General features: G+C 40.6%; 1 protein-coding gene across 1 annotated transcript in view; it reads left to right on the top strand.

Annotated features, from left to right (window-relative positions):
- The window catches only part of CD5L (CD5 molecule like), a 28,281-nt gene extending 20,098 nt beyond the window's left edge, over positions 1-8,183 (top strand). Inside the window, exons 6-7 of the mRNA XM_011382159.2 lie at positions 6,300-6,620; positions 7,807-8,183. Coding sequence (XP_011380461.1) covers positions 6,300-6,620; positions 7,807-7,814 — 329 coding nt within the window. The 3' untranslated portion in view covers positions 7,815-8,183. The remainder of the gene's footprint in view (positions 1-6,299; positions 6,621-7,806) is intronic.
- Positions 8,184-12,005: the final 3,822 nt, after the last annotated feature.

Consider the following 12,005-nt stretch of genomic DNA (forward strand, 5'->3'; position numbering starts at 1 on the left):
GTGTTTAATTGTATGAGTTCTTTACAAATTTTGGGTATTAACCTCTTATTGAATGTATCATTAGTGAATATCTTCTCCCATTCAGTAGGTTGTCTTTTTGTTTACTTAATAATTTCCTTTGCTGTGCAAAACATTTTTAGTTTGATGTAGTCCCATTTGTTTATTTTTTCTTTTGTGTCCCTTGCCTGAGGAGTTATATCAGAAAAAATATTACCATATCAGAGTTTACTGCCTGTGTTTTCTTCCGGTGGTTTTATGGTTTCAGGTCTTATATTTAAGTCTTTAATCCATTTTGAGTTTATCTTTCTATATGGTGTAAGAAAGTGGTCTAGCTTCATTTTTTTTTGTATACATCTGTCCGGTTTTCCCAACATCATTTGTTAAATAGACTGTCTTTACCCCATTGTATATTCTTGCCTCCTTTGTCATGGATTAATGGACCATATAGACATGGGTTTATTTCTGGGCTCTCTATTCTGTTCCATTGATCTATGTGTCTGTTTTCATGTCAGTATCATGCTATTTTGATTACTATAGCCTGGAGCATAGTTTGCTATCAGGTAGCATGATACCTTCAACTATGTTCTTTCTCAAGGGCATTCAGCATCTTTAAAAACATTTTTTTTTATTAGTTTCAAATATACAGTACATTGGTTAGACATTTATATAGTTTATAAAATGCTTCCCCTAATTGCTCCTTCTCTCCTCTGGTTTTCCATCGAGCCAATATATTAATGCTAACTGCATTCCCTATGCCGTGCTCTCCATCCCCACGACCATCTATCAACTACTAATTTGTACTTCTTTAACCCTTCACCCCATTCTCCCAACCCCTCATCCCCTCTGTCCATCACCAAATTGTCCTCTATACTTGTGAGTCAGTTTTTGATTAGTTTGTTCTTTTTGTTCCTTAGATTCTGCATATAAGTGAGATCATATGGTACTTATCTTTCTCTGTCTGACTTATTTCACTCAGCATAATAACTTCTATATCTATCCATATCATTGCAAATAGTAGGATTTCATTTTTTTAATGGCTGAGTAACATTCCATTGTATATATGAACCATAACATCTTTATCCAATCATCTGTTCATGGGCATTTAGGTTAGGTCCATATCTTGGCTATTTAAATTGTGCTGCCATGAATATTGGGGTGCACAGATCTTAATGAATTATTGTTTTGGTTTTCTTTGGATAAATACCCCAAAGTGGAATTGCTGGGTCAAAAGGTATATCCATTTTTAATTTTTTGAGAAACTTCCAGACTGTTTTCCATAGTGGCTGTACCAATAATCCCAACAACAATGTATGAGAGTTCCCTTTTCTCCACATCCTCGCCAACAGTTGTTCTTTGATTTATTGATGATAGCCATTCTGACAGGTGTCAGGTGCTATCTCATTGTGGTTTTAATTTACGTTTCTCTGATGATTAATATTTCCTCTTTGGAGAAGTATCTGTTCAGGTCTTCTGCCCATTTTTTAATTGGACTATTTTTTTGTTGTTGAGTTGTATGAGATATTTATATATTTTGGATATTACATTCAGCATTTTTTAAGGTTCAGTATATATTTAAGGGTATTTGTTCTAGTTCTGTGAAAAACGCCATGGGTATTTTGATAGGGATTGCATTGAATCTATAGATTGCTTTGGATAGTATGGGTATTTTAATGATGTTAATTTTTCCTATTCGTGAGCACAGTATATCCTTCCATTTCTTTGTATCTTCTTCAATTTCTTTCTTCGATGTCTTATTATTTTCCAAGTACAGGTTTTTTACCTCCTTGGTTAAATGCATTCCCAATTTTTTTGATGCAATTGTAAATGGGATTGTTTTCTTAATTTCTCTGATAGTTTGCATTGGTGTATAAAAATGCAACCGATTTCTGAATATTAAATTTGCATCCTGCTACTTTAATGAACTCATTTATCAGATCTCACAGTTTTTTGGTAGAATCTGTAGAGTTCTTTATATATAGTATCATGCCATCTGCAAATAATGACAGTTTTACTTCTTTACATCTTTGGATGCTTTTTATTTATTTTTTTCTTGTCTCGTTGCTAAAGCTAGAACTTCCAATACTATGTTAAGTAAAAGTGGTGAAAGTGGGCATTCTTGTCTTGTTCCTGATCTAAGGAAAACACTTTTAGCTTTTCACCATTGAGTATGATGTTAGCAGTGCATTTGTCATATACAGCCTTTATTATGTTCAGGTATGTTTCCTCTATTTCCACTTTGCTAAGAGTATTTACCATAAATGGATGCTGGGTTTTGTCAAATGCTTTTTCTGCATTTACCAATGTGATTATATGATTTAAATCCTTCATTGTTTTTATGTGGCATTATCACGTTAATTGATTTACAGATCTTGAACCAATCTTGCTTGCATCTCAGGAATAAATTCCACTTAATCATAGTGTATGATTTTTTTTAATGTATCGTTTAATTTGGTTTGCTAAATTTTTGGTGAGGGTTTTTGCATATATTTTCATGAGGGATATCAACTTATAACTTTTTTTTTTTTTTGTAATGTCTTTGTCTGGATTTGAAATCAAGGTAATAATGCTGACCTTGTAAAATGAGCTTGGGAGGCCTCCCTCCTCTTCAATTTTTTGAAATAGTTTGAGGAGGTAGCTATTAATTCTTTGAATGTTTGGTAAATTCATCTGTGAAGCCATCTTGTCCAGGACTTTTATTTATTGAGAGTTTTTTGGTTACTGATTCGATTTCATTAGCAGTAATTGCTCAGTTCAGATTTTTAGTTTCTTCTTGATTCAGTCTTGGAAGATTGTGTGTTTCTAGAAATTTGTCCATTTCTTTCAGATTCTCCAATTTGTTGGCATATAATGTTCATAGCATTTTCTTATAATCCTTTTTGTTTCTGTGGTATCAGTTGTCACTTGTCCCCTTTCATTTCTGATTTTATTTATTTGGCTCCTTTCTTTTTTTCTTGATGACTCCGGTTAAAGATTTATCAATTTCTTTTATCTTTTCAGAGAATCAGCTCTTGGTTTGATCTTCCTGATCTTTACAATCTCCTTCCTTCTACTCACTTTCAGCTTTGCTTGCTGTTCTTTTTCTAGTTCTCTTAGGTGTAAGGTTAGATTTTTATTCGAGATTTTTTGTTTGTTTGTTTCTTGAGGTAGGCTTGTATTGCCATAAATTTTTTTCTTAGGACTGCTTTCATTATGGCCCATAAATTTGGAGTCATTGTGTTTTTGTTTTCATTTGCTTCAAGGTTATCTTTTGATTTCTTCCTTGATTTCATTTTTAACTCTTTCATTGCTTGGTAGTATGTTATTTAGCCTCTGTGTGTTTGTGTGTTTTTAAGTTTTTTTCTTGTAATTAATTTCTAGTTTCATACCATTGTGGTCAGACTTCCCTTGATATAATTTCCATCTTAAATTTATTGAGACTTGTTTTGTGGTCTAACATGGTCTATCTTGGAAAATGTTCCATGTACACTTGAAAAAAAATGTATGTTCTACTGCTTTGGAGTAAAATGCTCTAAAAATATCAAGTAAATCCACTCAGTCTAGCATGTCATTTAATGCTACTGTTTCTTTATTGATTTTCTGTTTGGATGATCTACACATTGATGTCAGTGGAGTGATAAAGTCCCCTACTATGACTATTGATCTCTCCCTTGATGTTGGTCAATATTTGCTTTATTTATTTAGATGCTCTTATGTTAGGTGCATAAATGATTACAATGGTTATATCCTCTTGTTGGAGTGATCTCCTTATCATTATGCAATGTCCTTCTTTGTCTTTTATTATAGTTTTTGTTTTAAAATCTATTTGTCTGATATGAGTATTGCTATCCCAGGTTTTTTGTTTGTTTGTTTTCATTTTCATGAACCATCTTTTTTTTCATCCCTTTACTTTCAGTCTGTGTATATCTTTCAATCAGAAGTGAATCTCTTTCAGGCAGCATATTTAAATGTCTTATCCATTCAGATACCCCATGTATTTTGATTGGATAGTTTAATTCATTTACTTTTAAAGTGATTATTGATAGATACATAGTTATTACTATTTTATTGTTTATATTTATGTTCACCCTCCTTCTTCTTTTTAAAGAGTCTCTTTAATATTTCTTGTAATACTGGCTTGGTGGTGATGAAATCCTTTAGTTTTATCTAGTCTGGGAAACTATTTCTCCTTCAATTTTAAATGATAGCCTTGCTGAGTAGAGTAGTCTTGTTTGTAGGTCCTTGCTTTTCATCATTTTGATTATTTCTTGCAAGTCCCTATGGGAAGTTTCCGTTGAGAAAGCAAAGTTTCCGTTGAGAAAGCAACTGACAGTCTTGTGGAAGCTCCCTTATAGGTAACTAACTGTTCTTCTCTTGGCTGCTTTTAATATACTCTTTTTGTCTTTAATCTTTGGCATTTTACTTATGATGTGTCATAGCGTAGGCCTGTTTGGGTTCATCTTGTTTGAGACTCTGTGCTTCCTGGACTTATATGTCTATTTCATATGCCATATTAGGGAAGTTTTTACTCATTTCTTCAAATAGGTTCTTAATCCCTTGCTCTCTTTCTTTTCCTTCTGGTAACCCTATGATGCGGTTGTTGTTATGCTTGATGTTGTCCCAGAAGTCCCTTAAAATATCTTCATTTTTTAAATTCTTTGTTCTTTTTGCTATTCCAATTGGGTGTCTTCTGCTACTTTGTCTTCCAACTCACTGATTTGGTCTTTTGTTTCATCTAATATGCATTTGATTCCCTTTACTGTATTCTTCATTTTAGTTATTGTATCCTGACTGATTCTTTTTTATGGTTTCTATCTCTTTGTGTCAGTTCTCACTGAGTTCATCTATTCTTCTCTCAAGTTCATTGAAAATTTTTATAACCAGTGTTTTGAACTGTTTATCTGGTGGATTGTTTGCCTCCATTTTATTTAGTTGTTTTTCTGAAGTTTTTTTCCTGTTCTTTCATTTGGGACATGTTTCTTTGTGTCCTCATTTTGGCTGCTTCCCTCTATTTCTATGTATTATGTAGATCTTCACGTCCCCATGTCTTGGCAAGGTGGCCTTATGTAAGAGGTTTCTTCTGGGGCTCAGTAGCACAGTCTCCTTGATCATCCAAAGCTGGTTGCTTGAAGAATGTCCCTTGTGTGAGTTGTGTGTGCCCTCTTGTTGTAGTTGAGCCTTGATTGCTGTTGGCACATCAGTGTGTGGAATTGACCTTCAGGCTGCCTAGCTCTGAGAGTTGGCCATGACAGCATCATACAAGCTGCTGTGTGGAGGCTGACTTCATGGAGTGGGATTTGCCTCAGCAGGCTCAGGTGCCTATTGAGGTTACACTTTTGATATGCTGCTTGTGGTGCTAATCAGGTGGTGCTCTGTTGTGATATGAAGCTGGTAACTGGGTATGTTGGTTGTAGGGCCTCCTGGAATAGGCTCCTGTGCAGGCCAAGTTCATCTGCTGCCTGTGACCAGCCCAAAGCTATCTGGTAGGAGCTACAAAGCAATGTGCAGTTGTTCACTGCCTCTCTGGACCTGGATGAGACCATGCTGTGAACCAAGGCTGGCTGCCACCAGTGCTGGGCCTGGGGCAGCTCAGTAAATGGCCTAGGGCACCATGAGGCCTGGCTGCCTATAAGGCTCAGCTGCTGAAAGAGCTTCAGACGATATGTGATTTGGGTGAGATGGGGTCTCAAGGAGTCACCAGGGTGGGGCAAGTGGTGTTCGACAGGTTGGTATAGATTCAGATTTGGTGCCAGTGCAGAGCCTGGGGCCACTCAGCAAAAGGCTCAGGGCACACTGAGGCCAGCTGCCACCTACCTAAGACCTGCAGACCCTTGAGAGTTGTCCAAAAAAGACTACAGTATGAACTAGTGCCAGCTTCCAGCCACTGAAAGAGCCTTTGGCAGTCAATTCTATTATTTTTAAAATGGAGTTAATAATATCTATCTTTGTAGATGAAAATACTTTAAACAATATTAAGCACTATATTAATATGAACTATTATTATATTGACTTCTATATAATAGGGGTAGGGCATACAACATTCATTTCATGTACTTGTTGAATTCTTCGACTTTTAAAAACTACTAGAAATTATTTATAAATATTAGCCTTTTATAAAATAGATGGGAAGTGAAAAGTTCCTAGTTAAGTAAATGGACGTGGGCCATATCGGTTGGAACCTAGAGAAGGGGCTATAATCACAGAAACACAGATGGAGAGTTTCAAAAGTTCTAATGGGATTTGAATAAGGATGTAAGTGATCTTCTCATTTTTCTTGTTTACATGCTTCTCTCCATCTTCTGACTTCCTCCTGCACCCTGCAGATCCCTTTGACTTGAGACTTGTAGGAGGAGACATCCGGTGCTCGGGGCGACTGGAGGTGCTGCACGAGGGCATATGGGGCTCTGTCTGTGATGATGGATGGGGAAAAAAGGAGGACCAGGTGGTATGTAAGCAACTGGGCTGTGGAGAGTCCCTCTCTCCTTCTGTTAAAGCCCGGAGAAGCTTTGGCCCTGGGGTTGGCCGCATCTGGTTGGATGATGTTCATTGCTCAGGAAAGGAGCAGTCCCTGGAGCAGTGCCAGCACAGGTTCTGGGGTTACCACAACTGTAACCACAAGGAAGATGTGGCTGTGATATGCTCAGGTAAGTCTTGTAGATGGAGTTTCATGAGGACTGGTATGGAAGAAGGTGTAGGAGGTGAGGGTGAACTTTGAGAATAAGGGTGGTTCTACTAGTGTCATAGAGCTGCCCCTAGTAGTCACCCACTTTACATATACTTCAAAGGATATAATTGAGGCAGTCTAGTAGTGGTGCTGATGATAATAACAATAATAATAAAATAATAAACCTATACCATTCAGTTATTGAATGCTAGAACAAAAATTATTGAATCAACACCCTTATATTAAAAATGAAGAAAAATAGTATCAGAAAAAAAAGCAACTTTCTAAAATCATAAAATTGCTTTTGAGTGATAGAGCAGAACTAGAATGACCAGTCTTTAATCTTAACTCAGGGTTAGTCCTCTTAGATGACCCTAACCCTCAAACCCTAAGTTTAAGCTATGGAAAATAGTTCCACCTCATTCTTACTGTTATCACTCCCCAGATTCTAAGTTAATCTGTGGGAATAGGATAGGGAGCTCTTTGGGAATGCCCATGAAAGAGTCTTTTCAGAGATGCTAGGATACAAACCCTGAACTATGGACCTCTTCATGGGAGTGAAGGAAGAAGCCTTGTCCCAACTTAAGCCAAGAAATGCAAGTGTAGCTTCTGGGTGGGTGACTCAAGAGAGCCACAGGTCTGAAGTCCAGCTTTGTAATCAGGGTGGGAAGCTGACTGTGGTTAAACACCCAGCTACAGAACTTGCAGAGAGCTGATAGTTGACCAAGAATGTGAGCAGCAACTACTGCCCAGAAAAGAAGGGATTTTGTGACAGAATGTCAGGGCTTGAGCCTTGCTGCTGCCGTTTGAAGCTATGTAATCTTAGTCATGTAACCGCTTAGAATCTGTGTTTTTATTTATAAAATAGGGGATCATTTGTTCCATTTACCTTGAAGAGTTGTGTGATTGTGTGAGGATAAGATACATTAGTATATGTGAATACTATTTGTGACTCACACAGAAGCTGGTTGAATAAGTTCCTGGGATATAACACCAGATTCTGTCTTGGCTCACATCAGTGTGGGATATGCGTGTAATTAGGCTCTGGGAGGGTCTCTTTCCTATTCTGGGACCCAATCTGCTTTTTTAGCCTCTTTGAGCTTGAATGAAATAATCTCTTCTTGGCAAGCCCGTATCCTTACTGTACATTCTTTTTCTCTTTGCAGAACAGTAGCTGGGCCTTCCTGATGTTTGATCTGACTCCCACATGCCCCGAATGTCTGTTACTTTTTCATGGGCCCTGATTGGCACATCATGAACACTTATAGGCTTTGGCTACTACTCCCTTAGCCCTTCAGCAGGAATCTGAGCATTGCGTTTACACCTTGCTCTCAGAGCCAAGCACCCCAATTAATTATTGCCTGGATACATGAGTTGTTGAATTACTTCTTGCTGGGAAAGATGAACTCCCAGTAACTGTCTCCTCGCTGCCGACCCCTTGGCATTGATTCTGGCCTCTTTTGCCTCTTCTCAATCAGTCTGGGACCCCTGGGCCTTTTATTTTGACCAGTACAGGCCACTACCAAGGCAACATCTATGTCTGTAAAAAACATAGAAGAAATAAGACGATGAAACATTTTAAAGGAAATGTGGGTAGGTAATTACATGAAACTTGTGGGAAAGCTTAGACTCTTTTTGAATTCTTTCTCAAGCTTCAGGTGATCACAATTAGGACATGCCTTTAGTAACACCTCACTATTCTTTTCCTTGGTAGGAGTAGACCATTCTTTCATGAGCAGTATCCTGTAATCTTAGACCTTTTCATGACACTTGGAAAAAAATGTCTGAATGTCTATAATAAAATACTCCTGAATGTCTATAATAAAATACCTTTGTTGACCAACCATATGCAACTTGCCAACATGGTTGACGTTTAACAAGAAGAATCTCACAAATGCATTTTAATTTATCAAAGGGAAAATGTATTGGCTATGAGACTGCCACTGGGAGAAGGAAAAGAAAGAGGTAGAAAGACTTTAAGGAAGTTCAGCGCTGTGCCTCATGTCAATCAGATAAAATCATTTTTATTTTATCAACTCAGACTTTGAGGTCTTGTAAGTCTGAGGTAAGACTGAATGATACTAAGGATAAAATCATGACTTAATTCTAAAACTCAACAACTTTAGACTCGGAGGCTAAGTTGAATACTATGCCTATATTTATCCTATCTAATAAATTAGATTTCACAGTCTCAACAGTTGCCTTTCTATGTGATAGGCTCTTTCTGCTCACAGGGAAGCAGCTATGGTCTGACAATAGCTTAATAGTGTCAGCAGGTCCAATAGTAGTGTACCATTAAAGGAGAAGAAATTCAGAAGCTGAAAGACAAAGTTGAAGCTAGCCTGTTAGTACTGTCCAGAAAAGAGGATTTCCTAACCCAAGAATATGGCTGTTCAATCCTGATGTCCAAAATAGACATGGATAAAAGAGTATATCAGAGCCTGAAGAGATTAGCATAGTTACAGTGGCTGCCAGTGCTCACAAATATTTGTGTTTGTTTCTACCTCTTGGACATGCCTTTAGTCTCACCAAGCCTACTTCAATCAGCCCACCTACCCCCACTCTAGCAAGGCAGTTTAGGAAACTTGAGCTCCGCATTCACAGGCTTTCCTGTGATCTGGCCTCTACTAATCTTTGCCTGGATGCAGAACTTTAGCTCAAAATGCTCATGTGTAGTATGCACCCCATCAGCTGGCCTAGAACAGCCAGGGCCTTCCAGGCCTGTGTAACTGGGCCCAACTCCAACCATCTGCATAATCTCCAGTGTGGAGGGGGCCCACCCCCTGAAAATTACCCTGAGGTGGCAGCTATAATTTTGCAACAGTTAGTCCCCATTTGGACTTGCTGCCTGATGGGTTCCTGGGCTTCTCCAGCAACCAGGGCTAATAGGTATAAGATGATATCAAGCCAGCTCACCTGGCCTACTCTAACAAGGCAGGCCAGTATCCTTCAGCTCTGCCTTCAGGAGAAATATGTGCATTTGTGTAGATTAGGGCTAAAAGTTAGGCAGATGCCTTATATACCCAAGATCTTGCTCCTGTGACCTAGCCTCTTCCTGGGTGCCACTGTCCTATTCCATGTCCCTGGCTATCTTGAACTGCACTGCATGTGCATGTGCAATTTGCACCCCTTCAGCCAGGTTTGGGCAGCTAGGTCCCTCCCGGCTAGTGAAGCTGGAGCCTGGCCCCAACCACCCACATAGTCTTCAGTATGGATAAGTCACACCCACCATGAGCTGGCAGCTGCAGATTGGCTGCAGTAGTCCCCATTGGGACTTGCTGCCTGACAGAGCCTCTCCAGCAACCAGGGCTCCCAGGGCTCCCAACCTTCCCTGCCCTGACCTAGAAAGGTAGTTCAGGAAAACAGCTCTGCATTCAGGGGAGCAAATTGCTCATTGGGTAGGTTAGGGCTTTCAAGTTGGCATACGCCTTATCCTTCAAGAGCCCCTCCTGTGATTCTCCTTACCCATTCTCCAGTCAAGTTTTTAGCTACACTGAGTTGTTTGTCACATGCATGCATAGTAGGATCCCATTCAGCCAACCCTGGGCAGCTGGGGCTCTCCAGATCTGAGGAACTAGGGCCAGCCCCCACCACCTATGGAGCCTTCAAAGTGTATGTAGCCTCCCCCTGGAAAATCATTTTGAGACAGCAGCTTTAAACTGTTGATAGTCAACCCCCATGCATACTAGTTGCCTGGTGGGGTCCCAGGCTTTTCCACAAATTAAGGCTCCTAATGTCTCTTTATTGGAGGATACCCTGGCCAGCCTGCTCAGCCACTCCCCAGCCAAGCAGTTCAGATTTTTCCACCTCTGCCTTCAGGTGGAATATGTACATTTGTTTAGATCAGGGCTTGAATTTAGGAAGATGCCGTGTACCCCCAAGAGCCCACTCTCACGACCAGGCTCCTTTAGACATTTGCCATGCTCCAAGTCCCTTCGAACTCTGACCTGAGCAGCTTACACTTGAGTAATATGCGCTCCTTCAGCTAGCCTTCGGCAGAGGGGCCCCTCCAGGTCTGTGAGACATGGGTAAGTTCCCATTTGCATAGCCTACAAAGTGGAGGGAGCCCCCCAAATTGTTCTCAGATGACAGTTTTAAACCGAAGATAGTCAGTCCCCATCTGGATTTGTTGCCTGATGGGATTCTGGCCTTCTCCAGCAATCAGTGCTCCTACATGTCTCTTCTGGAAGGCTGCCCAAGCCAGCCTGCCTGGATCCACCCTGGCAAGGCAGTCCAGGTTCTTCCAGCTCTGCCTTTAGCAGTAATATTCACATTTGTGAGGACTTGTCATTACGAAGATGACCTCTACCCCCAAGACCCTGCTCCTATGACCCAGCCATTCCCAACTCTTGACCTGTCCCAGGTCCCTGGGTGCCCTGACCTGAGTGGCCCATGCCAGCAATGTATACATCCCATCAGCCAGACTTGGGCAGAGGGGCCCTCCAGCCTGTGGAGCTAGGGCCCAATCTCAATTACCTGCATAGCCTCCGGAATGGAGGAAGTCAACCCCTCAAAATTATTCTGAGGCAGCACTTTAAACTGACAACATTTATTCCCCACTTTGACTTGCAGCCAAATAGGGCCCTGGGGTTCTCTAGCAATCAAGGCTCCCAGGTGTCTTTTTCTGGATATCCAAACCAGCTTACCCAGACCCAACCTGGCAAGGGAGTCCAGATTCTTCCAGCTCTGCCTTTAGGAGCAATATGTACATTTGTGTAGATTAAGCTTTGGTATCGGGCAGATGCCTTGAACCCACAAGAGCCTGTTCCTGTGACCCAGCCTTCTTAACATGTGCCTTGTTCCAGATTCCTTCCTGCTGTGACCTGCACAATCCACACACGCACAGTATACGCCCTGTCAGTTGGACTTTAGCACTCAGGACCCTCTAAGCCTGTGGAGCTTGGGCCCATCCCAAAACACCTGCATAGGCTTTAGAGTGGAGAAAGCCCACCTCCTTAAATTTTCTAAGGTGGTAGCTTTAACTGGTGACGTCTTCAGCACACTTGTTCCTTGATGAGGTCTCAGGCTTCATCCAGCAATCGAGGTTCCCATGTGCAGCCCACCCGGCTTCTCTTTGGTAAGGCAGTTAAATAACCTCCAGCTGCACCTTCGGGGGAAAAATTACCCATTAATACATAGGGCTTATGTTTCGGCTGACATCTTAGACCTCCAAGAGACCACTACTGTGACCCAGCCTCTATCAACACCTGCCTTATTTCAGATGCCTGCCTAGCCTTACCCGCATGGTCCGTGCATTCGCACTATGCACTCAGTCAGCTGGCACCGGGCAGCTTGGGACCTCCAGGTCTTTTAGCTCAGCCTATACTAAATCACCTGAATAGACTTCAGGGTGGAGGAAGGTCAT

This window comes from Pteropus vampyrus, unplaced genomic scaffold (assembly GCF_000151845.1).
Source record: "Pteropus vampyrus isolate Shadow unplaced genomic scaffold, Pvam_2.0 Scaffold463, whole genome shotgun sequence".
Lineage (NCBI taxonomy): Eukaryota > Metazoa > Chordata > Mammalia > Chiroptera > Pteropodidae > Pteropus > Pteropus vampyrus.